This window comes from Jaculus jaculus, chromosome 8, assembly GCF_020740685.1.
Source record: "Jaculus jaculus isolate mJacJac1 chromosome 8, mJacJac1.mat.Y.cur, whole genome shotgun sequence".
NCBI lineage: Eukaryota > Metazoa > Chordata > Mammalia > Rodentia > Dipodidae > Jaculus > Jaculus jaculus.
In genome coordinates, this window is record NC_059109.1 from 121531670 (window position 1) to 121547280 (window position 15611).

Here is a 15611-nt window from a genome sequence, read left to right on the forward strand (position 1 = left end):
GATAAGACCTGGCTTATCTTGCCACACTGCTGGCTGCTGATGGGTTAGTAGCTATCTAAAGATAGAAAATGCAGAAGGCATCTTCTAGTAAGAGAAAAAGAGTGGGACAACTGAAATAGAAGTAAAGGACCCATACAGTAAGTACTGGTGTATACTGGGGGCCTGAGGAGGGCTGTTTCTCTGGCGAGAAAGGTTAAAGTTCTTAGCCTCATATACCTACCAAGATTCCTGCCTGAAGCGTTTGCTCTTTCAGAAAGATGAGGTCCATCCCTCCTTCAACATGTTTCCGTCTCCCTCTCCGCCTCCTTGTGGCTGCATCATCTCTCCTGAGGTTTCCGTTAACAATCTGTCCAGTCACAGGATGGATCAAGCCAGCCTGGAGAATCCCAGACAAGTCCATGCCGAGGGCTCCTTGAAGTGAACCGATAGCCCCAATCTTAGGGGTGCTGGCACTCACTGGGAAAGGGGATGTGGCTCCTGGGGACCCTTCTGACGAGCAGGAGAGGTCTATAGCTGACTCCCCATGCCAGCCATTGAGGACGATGGGGGGGTGCCCATGGGTGGCAGAGTACTGTTCTAGGCTCCGAGCCTTGGCATCCCTCTCCACCTCAAACTCATAGGGACGTCTGTGCTTTTGTTCGTCTTTTGTGAATACTGGAGCTAAGCAGCTCTCCTGTGAACACACACACAGAGCGGAAGGTTTGAATGCCTCTGTAGTGGCTGAACAGCTCCTTCTCAGACCCCATATTATTTCCAGACATCATCTTCGCAGACTTCAAACCCAACTTCTCCACATGCTGGCCCCAAGCTACCCGGATGTCTTGTTAAAATGTAGACTCTACCTGGGCACGGCAGGGGTAGAACCAGAGAGTCTACATTTTAAACAGGCTTCCAAACGCTGCCAAAGCTGCTATTCCATGAACTGAACTGCAGCTGGAAGACTATGACCCAGGGATGCTCAGCCTCATCTGACCATCAGAACCAGTGGAAAGGTTAAAACAAAACAAAACAAAAAACAACTCAATAACTAGATACACCCCAGACCAAGTAAATCAGAATCAGTAGCTTTTGAAGGTCCCCAGGTGACTCCCACATGTAGGCAAGTGAGAACCAGTGTGCTAACAGCTCACTTCACAACCACCACCCTTCCACAGAAGTACTCATTCCTGCCTTCAGTTCCTAGTTTCTATCAGGCATCACTGCTCTCTTGTCATCTACTTTCTCCTTAAGTCTTCCTTGCCAAATTCATTCCTTTCTATGTGTCCACTCTGCCTCTAAGCTGAAGCCTAGAACCTCCTCTGTGTCAGTTCCCCACTTGCCCTCTGCCCCTCGTCAAGAGGCCTGGTCCTCTCCTGTCTTCACCTCCCCTAACAACCTGCAGGCCCCCGTTCAGGTGTAAAACCCAGCTTTCACCATGCACTTTTCTGCTTCGATAACTTTCCACAGCCTACAGAACGAAGCCTAAAGACCCAGTTAACACTAGTTATCCAGCAAAAAACAACACAACACCCCAAATACTGCAACCACTCAAATGCTTGTATAACCCACTCAGCTGAGGAGCGGGGTAAGGCCACTGTCCCTGGCTCGCAGCGCGCACCCACCTTCTGGACGTGGGCTGCCAATGCTGTGCCATTGCTGAAGCTGCGCTCTGTGGCTTCGGGCTCTGAGAGGCTGCTTCCAGTGACGGCGGGGGCTGGGGGTGCAGCTGAGGGCTCGAACGGCTGGCTAGAGGGCCATTTCCCCTTTAACACCACGTGGCAGATATTATCCAAGCGGTTAATTATCACACGATCCTAGAGGGGAGAAGGATTAATGGCTCTGAGGAACAAGCGTTAAGTTGCCCCAATTCACAGTCCCTTGAAATCTAGGATCAGGTTTTCTGACAAAGGGGTGATCAGAAAAGATCACTCAGAGATACTCAGTTTGTAACCTTTCAGACAAATGTTGGTCTGGACAATGAGACCAACTGCAGTGTCACAAGTTTGGTCTAGGGCATGCATCTTTTCTCAAGTGAGCCATCTTCACAACAAGGCTGGTTGTTCAGCACAGAGGAATGAGAGCTCCGAGTGCTCGGGTGGAGGAGGCAATCTCTGTGAGGTACCTTTGGCCACTCGGAGAAGGAATACAGGGTTTTCTCCTGAAGCAGCTGAGCAATGGTAGGAGCCCGAGACTCCTGTGGGTCGTCACCAAAGTCTCCTGTGATGCCTGAGGCAGAACTCTTGCTCTCTTCTTCAGAGTATTTGCCTGGGTAGTCTGGAAGAGGTTTCAAACATTCATTAGGTAGGTGAGAGGCAGTAGTGGTCTGAGGGAGCTGGACATTTGTCTTTTCCGGTTGTAAACCAGCCCACCCTGTGCTAACTTATGCTAAGTTACCAATCACGGCACCTTCTTTTTCCAAGAAAACTACATTAGTTAAGCCACAAAGGCAAATCCTGGCTGAGGCCCCCCATGCACAGACGCCTATCATCACCTACATCATCTATGAGGAGCTTGCTCCATCCCCCTCCTGCAGAGAGAAGGGAAAGTTCTCTGTGATTCCATGAGGAAGAGAAGAAAGGCTACGTTTCTCACTGATATCATGGACAAGATGAAACTGATCATTATAATGCTTTTGACACTTGAAGGGACAGTCTATGAAGTATCAAATGTGACACAGCAAGAGGGCGCTACTACTGAGGCAGGATGAAAAGTCATGAAGCTGAGATAGAGAAACCTCATTCATGTAAGATGATGCCTTTCAGTTTCCTCTCGGATGCTTAAGTGACGGTGAAGGGAGATCATCATGTGGAGTGGCTGCTCAGGACCTGCTCATCAGTGGTGATGGGAATGAGCAGATGGCACACATGTGCCAGAGACAAGATCGCTGTGGGCCCTGTTCTAGGTAAAACGACAAGGACAGTCTATGCTTGGAAATGTGGAGATTGCACATCTGACTGTGCACAATTCTCCAAGGCAGTTGCAGAAACTCCCTCCAGTGAGCAGATGCTGCTTGGACTGGTGAGCTCAAAGATGGAGACCTGGCTGAGCCCTCAGTGTCCTTACAGGCTCCTGGGGAAGGAACAAAGCTGCAAGCAGAGCCAGTACCGCAGAGGAAGAAGCAATGCGCAGCACGTGCCACTTCACACCGGAAATCCCAGCACTAGGGAGGATGAGGCAGGATTGTTGAGTTTGAGGCCAGCCTGCGTTACGCAGTGAAACCTTGTGCTCTCCCATTAATCCTCCGCTCTACCAAAAGCCCCAGCAGGAAACAAGGTACCACGATAGAAAGTACTAAGTAAGGACCTCCCGAAGCAGGTTAGTGGAGGGTGGAACAGCCACGAAGGCAAGGGGAAGGGAAATGTATTCTCAATGTGCTGGGAACTGAAAGATGACCAGGAACAAAGGATGAAGATGAGGCATGGGGCAGAATCTCCTACATCACCTTGAGTTGTATAATCCTGACAGGAAACGGGATTTTATTCTGGATTCAATTGCAGTACTGAGAGGTTTTAGGCAAAAGAAAGCCAAGAAGACTAGAGTAAAACCCTGACAAGGGCAGCTGTGAGGTACTGCTTCTCAGGGCTGTACAAACACTGGTGCTTCCCCCTCCCCACCTATGTGGGCACTAAGCTTACTAGGTTCTCTGCCCCTACCCTGCCATCCAAGAAGGGAAGGAGGAACATTCCTTCTCTCATTTGCCCTGTCCCAGGCTGATCTCAAACTTTCTAAATAGTTTCTAAATAGTTTAAGTCTGTCTTGATTCTTCTGCCTCTGCCTTCCATGTGCGGGGTTAGAGGTATGTACTGTCAAGGCTGCTTTACTTGGGGGTCAATCATATCAAACCCAGGGCTTCATGCATGCCAGGCCAGCGCTCTGCCAGCGAAGCTCCATCAGTAGTCTGCAATGTGGGTTTTATAAGTGAATACATGGCTCAGATCCTGAATGGCCTGTGCGGAGAAGGAAGCCTGAGATGGTCACAGACAGGCTCTTCTGGGCTATAAGTCAATCGAGATATTTTCTGTTCAGCTTCCATGAATGACTCTAGTGTGTAAATTTTAATTTGGGTTCAGAACTATCCCTTCCTTAGAAAGTCACATCATAGTGACCAAAATCACAGGTGGGGAGTTTAACATTTAAATTTTGTGACTCAAGGCAGTTGGGCCTTGCTCCTCTCTTCTCCCTTGAATACAGAGCATTGTCTCAGATGAAGGCTGTCTCCCAACTTGAGCACTAGCCTCATCACCAGGCAGATACTAGCAGGATGCTTTCTGGTTCTGATAGTGGCAGGAGTAAGTGACCTGCTTCTGCTCAGCCTGACATGCACTCTTGGATCGGTTGATATCAGGATCCCCAATCACTGAGTTCATGTCCCTGTAAAGTATAAAGAACTATAGCATCTAGTTTTCTGTTTTTATTTTTTAATTAAAAAAAAAAACACTGAAAAGTCTAACTTGGGTCCTTACTTAAGATTTCCCTAATTGAAAAGATACTGTAACTTTGTCTTGTGTGTGTGTGTGTGTGTATGGGGGGGGTGGTCTTGAGGTAGGGTCTCACTGTAGGCCAGGCTGACCTGGAATTCACTATGGAGTCTCAGGGTGTCTTCAAACTCACGGCGATCCTCCTGTCTCTGCCTGCTGAGTGCTGGGATTAAAGGCGTGCGCCACCTCTCCCTGCTCACTTTGTCATTTTCACTTGTGCTGAATTCTTTTATTTTTAAATTTTTGGAGGTTTATTTTTTATTTTTTAATGGAGAGGGAAGGGAAGGGAGGAAGGATATGAGAATTGGCGCACTAGGGCTTCCACCACTGCATTCGAACTCCAGACACGTGTGCCAAATTGCGCGCAGCTGCGACCTTGCACGGTTGTGTCGCCTACTGTGGCTGGCCCATGAGCGATCTGCAGTCACACATGGGCTCTCAGGCTTTGCAGGCAAGTGCCTTAATTGCTATCTCTCCAGCCCACTTGGTGCTGCATTCTAACAGAAACCTAACACAAATGCCCCCACATTAAAGGCCAACTTGACTTGTATTTCTGGAACTGCTGTAAGCCACTGGCACCTATGTTAGTGCAGGTCTCTGATGCTCCAAAGCCGCGCCACTTTAACCAGCCAGAAACACCTGATCCAGCGTAAGAATGAGCCATCTCCCCGGGTGCCAGTGTGCCACTCCCAAATAAAACACAGTCCCTGCCCAGGCCACGTGGCTAACGCAGCAGAGGCACTAGGGCTCTCCAGTTATCCTCAGCTTTCCAAGATGACCACAGATGAAGTGTTCTGTCTAGTTCTCAGATCATGGCCTGCACTCTTTAGTCTGGACCACACAGCGAGGGTGGGCAGGTGTATTTTAGAAGTTAAAATGGATGGGCACTGTCCCTCCCTCTTTGGTCCTCCCCCCTTTCTCATCATGTGACCACGATATTCTACACACTTTACCTTGACTATGGCAGGTTCCATCTTTATCATAATCATCTTTATTCTCTAAATCTGTATCTTCTGACTTGGGCTCACTTCCCTCAGGAGCATATGTGGAGAAACCTTTCTTTCCCTCTGTACTTTCTTTCCAAGGTTCTTTTAAAACCTCATGCTTCACTTTAAATGGCTCTGGTGGAACAAGAGCAGGATCTCCTTCCATTGTGGTGTTATTGGCTTTGCTTCTGTACGGGTCTGGGTGATAAACCCTGGGTCTCTCCATGTCGAGGTCTTCGCTGCCGAGGCCTCGCGCCCACCTTGCCGTGTGTCTGCAGTGACACTGGCAGGTGGTAGGTGGGAAAGTCCTCTGTGGCCCAGGGGTCTGGCTTCCCACCTCTAGGCTTCCTTTCTTGGCTGCATCCAGGTGGAAGCTGAGGCTCTTTTCCCTTGGGAGGCTACCAGTGGGCTCTGTGAAACGCAAAACCTCTGGCCTGTCTCTGGTGCCTGCTACCACAGCTAAGGCATCCTCCTCATTTTCTTCCTCTTCCTCCTCCTCATCACTCTGGTTTTCACTCAAAATCAACTTACTTTCTAGACTTTTATTTTCTAATAAATCAAGTAATTGTTGGTCTGATGAGAGGTCTCTTTTGGAGTCACAGACACTGAGACTGCACAGATCTACAAACCCACTTTCACTTCCTGCATCTAAGGGAGGGGAAGCTAAGCACTTGGACTCCAGGTGCCCTGCGCTTTCGGGTCCCAGTCCCGCTTCACCGCAGCAAGGCTCCCCTTCTTTTGAAATAGACATCAGCCTGTGTTTTCCGCCTTTTATGTTCATTTGAGCTACACCTGCTTCTAAGCGACTCATGAGGGAGGCGTCTGACGCTAACTCTGCTTCGTGGCTGGCAGACTGGCAGCTCCCATCTCTGCTGGCAGAGATGACGATGGCACTGCTCCTGGATTCCCGGTTGGTGCTTGGACTCTCCTGAAAAGAGCCCGACTCTCGGCTGAGCCCCATCTTACCATACATCATGTCCTCCAAGGACTCGGGCAGCAAGCTTTCATCGTGGTCAATGGAAATGACCTCCTGAACTTTAGAAATAAAGTTCTCACAGGTCATATCAGGTAAGCCCCCGGGCAGACTGAGGTGATCATCTCTGTTGTCTACTTTTACCAGATTCTCAGGTTCACTTTCAAGAGACTCTGAAGTCCTATTCATTGGAGTGTATGTAAGAGATTCATAGAGTTTGGAGTTGGTCTGGTAAATGCAACAGAGACTTCCGGGTGCCTGGGTGTCAGTTCTTTTGTGCTGGGCGTAATTTCTATAGGCATCTAGGAAGGACAGCTGGGGGTCGTTCATGATGTAGTAATCGGTGCGGTTGAGCCCATGTTTGGCAGTCCCGATAAGCAGGTCCCGATCATGCTTCCCACACTCCCACCAGACTGGGAGGTAGAGACTGGGCCTGCAGAGCTGGAGGCGCTCGTGCAGTTGAGGACACCTGAGCACGTGCTCACGGATCTTCCTTAGCAGTTCAATGCGGTACAGAGTTCTTGCAGCCCGTTCCTCAGTGATGGGTTCAACATAGATGTTTGCATCAGGGGGGCCTGGAGAGAAGGGGAAACACAAAGCTAACAGGTAAGGTGGCTTTAGAGGGTCCCTGCCTGAGCTCTCGAATCTTTGTCTTATAGTTTAACCCCCTGGCTCCTCAGTTTTTGGTGTGAGCTCCTTCTAGAACAGGCAGCAGCTCCAGCAGGGACAGTGCTGACCCAAGGGAGGGATAAAGAAGGGCAGGAAAACATCAGCCCTGTGTATAACATTAGTTCCCACTTAATAAGCCCTTGCTGTGTGCTGCCTCTACTAAGGACTTTATGTACCTTATGAGTATGATTCAGAGGTCCAGATCTTTCCAATACACCTAGCTCACTGACCCAAGTGAACCACATCATCTGGGTGCAGAGGCGAAAACACATAGTCATCAGCCAAGAACGTACTCTGGGTAGACTCAATGTTTGTTTCAGCTTTCTTAAAACAGGGTCATACACTGGGGATATGGCTCAGGGAAAGGGAGCTTGTCTAAAACATGGTCCCATGGTTTATCTACAAATATAAGGCTGAAGGAGGACTTGAGAAAAGCTGTTGCAAATCATAACCAGGAGAACTTCAGGAGGGCTTTCTATCAGCTCAGAAGATCCTTAAAAGACAGCCACTACTTATAAGCTCACACATGAGAAAACATGGGAAGTTATTAAGATCCCATTTAAGGAAAGCACAATGTTAGAGTAGGATAAGAAACCCCGTATCTAGGACAGCATAGTTAATGGTAGCATCTCAGTATTTCTGTGACGTTTAACTGAATTTCAATTTTCAATGGAGTTATATTACTTGAGAAAAAAAATTTTATTTCATTGAAGGTGGAGCCAGTTAAAACTCATGGATCTCTAAGAACCCATTTATCAGAATTCATAGGGCAGAGTCCACTTTTAGATCCGTCTGTAGGAATTCTGAAGTCTGAGCAGTGGGGGCAGGCAGGCTCCCTCCCACTGCACTGTCCGCACAGGGAGGAAGTGTCTTCTTACCATCATCTTTCCATGTCGGCAAACGGCAGACGTTCCGGCACATGGCCACAAAACTGTAAAAATAGTGCTCCAGACTCTCATCTGACTTTTTGTCCAAACGGGAAATGATACGGAACTGCGTCCAGTCGAAGATTTTCTTTTCTTGATCGTAGACAACGCCGAAGGAAGACACTGTTCGGTAGAAGTCAGCCTGCTCTCTTCTAGTCCACCTGGACAGTGAATCAGAGAGGAACAGGGAGCTGTTTCTACTTGTCCCCGAAACAGGGTCTTGCTATGGTTATGACAGTGGGACCCAAGCTGGGAATGGAGTCTGCAGTGGGGGTCAGTGGAAGAATGAGAAGCAGGAACAAGGGGCTTTACAGCTGTTAAAGGGATGAAACAATTTGCTCACACTACCACATTCTGGGAGAAAAGACAGGTAATGGATTTGCTATGTGGCGTCCTTTAATTTACCAGCAGTTTCGTCAGGACAGAACATGGACTCAAAGACCTGCAGCTTTGTTGCTGGGTCACTCCTAGTCTCTGCAGTAAATGGCCTTTTTAGCTTAATTCCCTTGTGAGCCATGGTAAAGTACAAGGAAGTTATACTTTCCTTCTGGGCCTGCATCTCACGGCTTTATTGTTCTCAAAGACTTGATAAAACCTGGGGCTATGAGACAGCTTCAGAACAACCAGGGGGCTTGAAGTGGTTCTGGATCAGAACCAGTGTGTGTGGTGTTTCTAAGCCACATCCTCAAAACCTGGGTTCTGACTTTGGGGAGAATATGTTAGAAGTTCATAAAAGGCAGTTATGAACAGAGGGTGCCCCTAGATCTCATCAGACTCCAGTCACCGTGACAACCCCATCTTCACTGGAGGTTGTATTTAGTGAATTCTAGAAACAATCTAATGTCACACGCAACAACGCAAACGCACTTGTCCTCCCAGACATCACCTTTTTCTTGTGCCACTTTTACACAATGAACAGTTAATTCAGTGTGCCCTTCTGGTGCTTGGCCTTTCTTTACCTCTTTTGAGCTTCCTTGGTGAGGTCCATTTCTGACGTTCTCCTGAACATGTCGTCCTGAACCCAGTACCCTTGGTTATTTGGCCCTAGCATTTCAGGTCGGCAGAGCTCCTTGCGGTTGCAGCGCTGGTAAATAGTGACCAGACGCCGGAGACGAGCCGTGAGAGCAGATGAAACTGGCCAGGGTGATTTGTCTGGGTCGGAGCCATCCTGGGCTTCAAACATCAGTGAAGACATTAGTATTTACAAATATGATCAAACCAGAGTGATTCTGTTTTTCTGGTTTTGTCTGAGTACAAGGAAAGCAGACTCAGTAACTCCAAGCCTGGCTTTGCTTTAATAATGAGCCCATGAGCTAGGGACGACAGGAGGGCGGCAATCTTGCTACAGAGGTGGTGGCCAGGGCTGCTATGTCTCACTTCATGTTCCAACTGATCTACAGAAAGAACCAGCAAACTGCTGCCTTCTCCACATATAATAGGCTTCTGTGGCTCTTCCAACTGCCAAAGCCCCATTAGGTTCACTTCAGAATACAAAAACAAACGACTACAACAAAAAGCAAACCCACATCAGTGAAATTAAAGCTCTTTTGACTTCTCAGATTCAATCTTATCTTAAGACATCATCTGTTTGACCTTTGCACTTCAATGTCAGGTGAAGGTACTTGGACTCCAGGGGAGCTTAATGCAGGCTAACTTACTTGGATGTCTCCTTAAACAACAGTTTTATTACATATAAACTCCACAGTAACTACAAACTGGGACCTTACTTTTCTTTGCCTCCAGAAGGACACAGTCTCACCTGCCCGGCTGTCATCCTTCTTTTCGCCAAAAATGCCGTCACTTCCATCACTGGGACTTGCCTAGGGAAAAGTGAAGCCATTCCATTAGTGACTGAACTCAGAAAAGCTCTGCTGGAAGGACCAGGCCTGCACAGGGGACAGTACGGACATCTCAAAGACCACGGCAGGACCTGCAAATACATCTTTCTTGTGCACAATTTTAAGGGAGTAGGAAAGCAGTTTGTTGGAAGTTTTGTTACTGTTTTTCCCAATGAAATGATTTTCCTCATAGAGAAACAGCTTAAGGAATGGGAAACTGGCATGCTTTCCCTAACAATTACATTTTACAAGCACTATTTTAGCTGCGAATTTAAATATTTTCTTTACCACCATCACTTGCAATTTAATACTGTCATTTCACAAAGAATGTGCCTACATTTTTTTTAACTGTAAAAGTGTCAGGCTCATGTAAGCTTACTTCACAGTAACAGACACTATTTTCATAAAATATAGCTGCTCCATAAAGGAGACCTGATGGTGGAAAACCCCAGGAGTTTAAAATTAAAATGAAGATTTGATGCTCCAAGTGGATGTGCAGAAGGATTGCAGGCAAAGAAGTTGTTTGAGTTGGTGTGTCTGTCAAACCGGCACCAGCAGACTGCTTCCTCAGCCCTGCCTGGTCTCAGGAATATATGACGCACATGGGAATTTGGGGGCAGGAAAGGAGATGACACAATTTTGAAACTGAGCTCCACCTTTAATACTGGGACCTTCTATTCTCCCATTATCACTTTCTGACCTGAAAGATGGAGCAGAACAATCTCAGGACCCAGGACCCTGATACAGCAGAGCACAGGGTCCAAGAGAGTCAGCCAGCACACCATGCCCTGCATCCACTTCTGTGTGATCCTCAAGTTCAGAAGGGTTCTTATATTTCAAAGGGGGTACAAAAAAGAAGAAGAGTAAGTGACAGCAAGTATATGTGACTCTGTCACTCACCCACGATATTTACTATCTGGTGCTTTACAGAAAGCATTTTTTGCCCAGACATGAAGCTGGCACCTTAACACAGCAGGAATGGCTATCAGTAGTTAAATTCACCATACCACTGGAGGACCTGCAAGAAAAAACTCTGAAAAAGCAACAAGGAAGAGTCTATTTTCTGAAATGTATTTCTCTACTATGTAGAATGGTGATAGCAGAAGTCTTTATAAATAAGGCTTATCTTACTGAATCATCTTAACTGTCTCAACAGGCAGAAACGGTTTGCTCTGGTTTATGATGACAGTCAACTTGACAGGACTTAGAATCACCAATGAGGGGTTATGTGGATGAGGTTAGCTTTTGTGCACATCTGTATTGATTAAGCTAACTGAAGTGGGGAGACCCAGCTTTATGCTGGGCAGCAGCAGCATTCCATGAGCTAGGGTCCGAGACTGCAGAAGGAGGGCGCTGCCTGAGCGCCAGCATTCACCGCTCTCTGCCCCCTCACCGTGGGCTGAACGTGACCAAGCTGCCCATGCTCCTGCCACAGCCTTTCCCGTCGCGGGGACTGCAGCACAGACCTGTGCACTAAAATAACTCCTTCCTCCCTTAAACTAGTTTTTATCAGGCATCTCTTCCCAGCAATGAGAATGATACACTATTACTACTGTCACCTCACAGATGGCGAAAACAAGCCCTGGAAAAGCTGGCTGAGTTGCTCAAGGTCACATGGCTGACAAGTTGCAGTGCCGTGATGGGTTTCAAACCCAGGGGTCTGATCTAAGAACTAAGTTATCTGAGGCAGGGTAGGAGTTCCAGATCAAAACCTGCTCTGGAGACTGAAGATGTTTATAACTGGGGAGCACTAGGCAGGGTCCGCTCCCTATTGGCCAGAGCTGTCTTCCCTGTCTCCCAACAGCCAATGACGATGAAGAATGGAAGGTGCCTTTAACCACTGAGCCATCTCTGCATGGTGCCATTCTGAAGTGGCACTTAACTGTTCCACTATTTAGGCAATTAAAACCTTCCTACTACATTTATGTAATTTTTAGCCAGAGAGAACCGTTTAAGACATGCCCAGAGTATTTATGAGACACTGTGGAAGTTAAAATTTCTAAGTAGAGATGTTACCAGGAGAAAAATGTTTTATAGCCTATAAAATGTGGGAAGTAGGCTCCCAAATGACCAGGCTCCTTATCTCAGCATACATGTGGGCATCCTCATGTCCATATCCAAAGGTCTACAGGCCCTCAGCGATGGTGAGCCACCCGCCGTGTCTGCTGGTGCTGTGTGAAGCTCGTCAGTCTGTCCTTGCTAAGCTCTCACATAGAGAAAGCTTCTGGTGTTACCAAGTGCGCTTTTCTGTATCACACCCTCTCCCCGAGGTATTTTTCCCATTAGAGATGAGAATGGAGCCAGGCGCGGTGGCGCACATCTTTAATCCCAGCACTTGGGAGGTAGAGGTAGGAGGATCTCTGAGAGTCTGAGGCTACCCTGAGACTACAAAGTGAATTCCAAGACAGCTTGAGCTAGAGACCCTACTTTGAAAACTGCCACTGCCCCCATAGTAGAAAAGCCTTAGCTTGTCAATAGCCAAAACGGAAAAGATGTCAGAATTTGGACTGTATGTGCTGAGTATGTGCTGTGGTAGAGCAGAAACTGTCTTAGGCCACAAGAAACCAGCAGGATCCTGGTGCATAGAAGGCCTTGCATCTGATGGGCAGTCTCCCATTTAGTTTCTCAATTTCTGCTTGCATGAATATTTTGGAAAGGTTCAACTTAAAAATCACCAGGTCCACGTGGCCGAGCCACAGGAAAAGCCAGGTGAGAGGATTTTCCACTCACACCAGGCTCCTCACAAACTCAAGAAAACATGAAGGGGAGGACAGCAGAGACCAGCAGGAGTGGCTCATGAGGAAGAGGTTCACGAGGACCAGTGGGAGAACTTTAGCCACAATCCACAGTATTCCCTCCTTGCTCCTCCAACAAGCATAAGAGACCTGGGGAAGGGAACTCACCTACACAGCACCTGGCAAAGGTGATCAGAGCAGCATTCCAGTGACCCAGCCAGCCTACCTGACCCACAGTGCAGCAAAGAGGGACCCAAGTGGGCGCACAGCATAGCTGAGACCATAGCCAACTCAAAAGTTAACTGGGCCAGGTGCGGTGGCGCACACCTTTAATCCCAGCACTTGGTAGGCAGAGGTAGAAGGATTGTTGAGAGTTCGAAGCCACCCTGAGCCTAGATAGCGAGTTCCAGGTGAGCCTAGACTAGCGTGAGATCCTACTTTGAAAAACTAAAAAGAAAAAAGAAAAAAAAAAAAAGGTAAGTAACTGAGCTTACACCAGATCAGTACCTGCCAAAAAAGCCTGGCATAGAGGCTTGCATCAGAAGTGCTAGCTGCACCTTCCATGTTAGGGTAAATTATGTATTAAATCTGATGGATGGCTGAATTTGCCATTCTTAAATAAGCTATATGTTGGGCTTGTCATTTGTTGCTTCCTGATTTATAGGGCCATTGTCTCCTCTTCTGTTGTTCATTGGGGCAGGGTCTCACTAGGTCACAAGTTGACCTTGGAACCCTCCTCAACCTCCCAGTTGACAGGATTAAGGATGTGGGGCAACATATATACCTTAGGGACTGTGACTTTGTTAGGGGATCTGTTTGTTGTAATACCTACTCTTGCATAAGTACTCTGCTGGTTTTCATTGACTAGGTATACTGTTCAGTTAAATTTTAGAATTTGCCTGTATTTTGTTTTACCCACACTACCAGAATACTCTCATAGCAGGCAAATCCAACACCTAGGGTCACTCTGTGGTTACTCTAAGAGTCTTAAGAGCCACACCTAGCACCTTAAGCTCCTACCCTGATGATATATAATGTCAGGTTGATTGATACATCTAAGAATACTGCAGATAATTAGGAAACCCAAGCATTACATTAATTCAAGATGGAAAAATCTCTATAATACAAGAAACACAAAAAAATCAAGACAATATAAATCTACCAAAAAATATAAATCCATCAGAAATGACCCCTAGTGAGACTGATTTAGAGGAAATGTCTGAGAAAGATCTCCAAAGAATGATTATAAATATGCTCAAAGGAAGCAAAGAGGAAATCAAAGGAATTGAAGACAGAGGAAACCTATTTAATGAAATAAAGAGGTCAATACAAGATATGAATGAGGAAATACAAATAATAAAGAAAACAAGTCAGAATTACTAGCAATGAAGAACACAGTGAAATAAAAAAACTCTGTACAAAATATCACCAGTAGAATGGATGGAGGAGAGGACAGAATATTTAAAGGAGAAGACCAGGTGGCAGATCTAATGCACTCCAACAAAGAGAAAAACAAACTAACAGGAAAGTATGAATGGGAATTTCAAGACATTCATGACATTATGAAAAGATTAAACATAAGAATTCAGGGTATAGTAGGAGAAGAATTTCACCCCAAAGGCATAGTAGGCATCCTCAACAAAATCATAGAATAAAACTTCCCCCAAATTGGTAAAGAGGTGCCAAATGCAGATACATGAATCCTTTAGAACACCAGACAGACAAAACCTGGAAAGAACCTCTCCTCACCGTATTATAATTAAACTACCAAGGACACAAACCAAAGAAAATATATTGAAAGCAGTTAGACATAAAAAGGCAAGCCCATCAGGGTAACAACAGATTACTCAACACAAACTTTAAAAGCCAGAAGGGCTTGGAATGATGTATTCTAAGTTCTGAAAGATAGCAACTATCAAGCAAGGTTACTTTATCCTGCAAAGCTATCAATAGATGGAGAAATAAGGACATTCTACAACAAAAGCAGGCTAAAGGATTATTTGAAGACAAAACCAGCTCTACAGAAAATACTTGAAAGGATCCTTCAGGCTGAAGAGTAAGAAAAGCACATATATAAGGAGCCTGGAAAAAACAAACCATACTCAAGTACCAGTTAATACAAGACAGCAAAGGTAAACAGAAGAACTACAAAACAAGAAAAATGGCAAAAGTAAATACACACCTTTCAATAATAACTCTTAATGGCCTCAATGCACCAACCAAAAGACATAGGTTTGTAGACTGGGTTAAAAAGCAGGATCCTTCAATTTGTTGCCTCCAAGAAACTCACCTTTCTGCAAGGGATAGACACTATCTTAGGGTGAAAGGTTAGAAAAGTGTTTCAAGCAAATGGGCCTAGAAAACAAGCAGGGGTCACTATCCTAATTTCTGACAGGGCAGACTTTAGACCAACATTAGTTAGGAAAGATAAGGAAGGTCACTATATTGATTAAAGGAACATTCCAACAGGAGGACATTTTTACAATCCTAAACATATATGCACCTAACATAGGGGCTCCCAATTTCATCAAACAAATGCAATTAGTACTAATGTCACAGGTAACACCAAACACAGCCACAATGGGTGACTTCAACACTGACAGGTCATCCCGGAAAAAATAAACAGAGAGGCATCTGGATGAGTTCATAGAACAAATGGACCTAACAGATATACACAGGACATTTCATCCAAATGCTGCAGAATATACATTCTTTTCAGCAGCACATGGAACATTCTTTAAAATAGATCATATGTTAGGACACAAAGCAAATCTTAACAGATAAAAGAAAACTGAAATAATTCCTTGCACTCTATCTGATCACAGTGGGATCAAACTACAAATCAATAGCAAGAAAAGCTATAGAACATACACAAAATCATGGAAACTAAACAACACACTACTAAATGATGAATGGGCCAATGAAGAAATCAAGAAGGAAATAAAAAAAAATTCATAGAATCAAATGATAATGAGAACAGAACATATCAAAACCTTTGGAACACAATGAAGGCAGTCCCAAGAGGGA

General features: G+C 45.9%; 1 protein-coding gene across 3 annotated transcripts in view; it reads right to left on the reverse strand.

Annotated features, from left to right (window-relative positions):
- Chd6 (chromodomain helicase DNA binding protein 6) overlaps nt 1-15611 on the reverse strand; it is a 199330-nt gene that overhangs the window by 15287 nt on the left and 168432 nt on the right. For 2 of the 3 annotated variants that reach the window (XM_045156931.1, XM_045156929.1), the window contains exons 28-34: nt 9739-9831; nt 8971-9179; nt 7964-8172; nt 5411-6991; nt 2102-2253; nt 1602-1793; nt 221-673 (exon numbers count right to left, since the gene is read on the reverse strand). In XM_045156931.1, coding sequence (XP_045012866.1) covers nt 221-673; nt 1602-1793; nt 2102-2253; nt 5411-6991; nt 7964-8172; nt 8971-9179; nt 9739-9831 — 2889 coding nt within the window. Of the gene's footprint in view, nt 1-220; nt 674-1601; nt 1794-2101; nt 2254-5410; nt 6992-7963; nt 8173-8970; nt 9185-9738; nt 9832-15611 lie in introns of all 3 variants that reach the window. The other variant, XM_045156930.1, reaches the window with a different exon arrangement.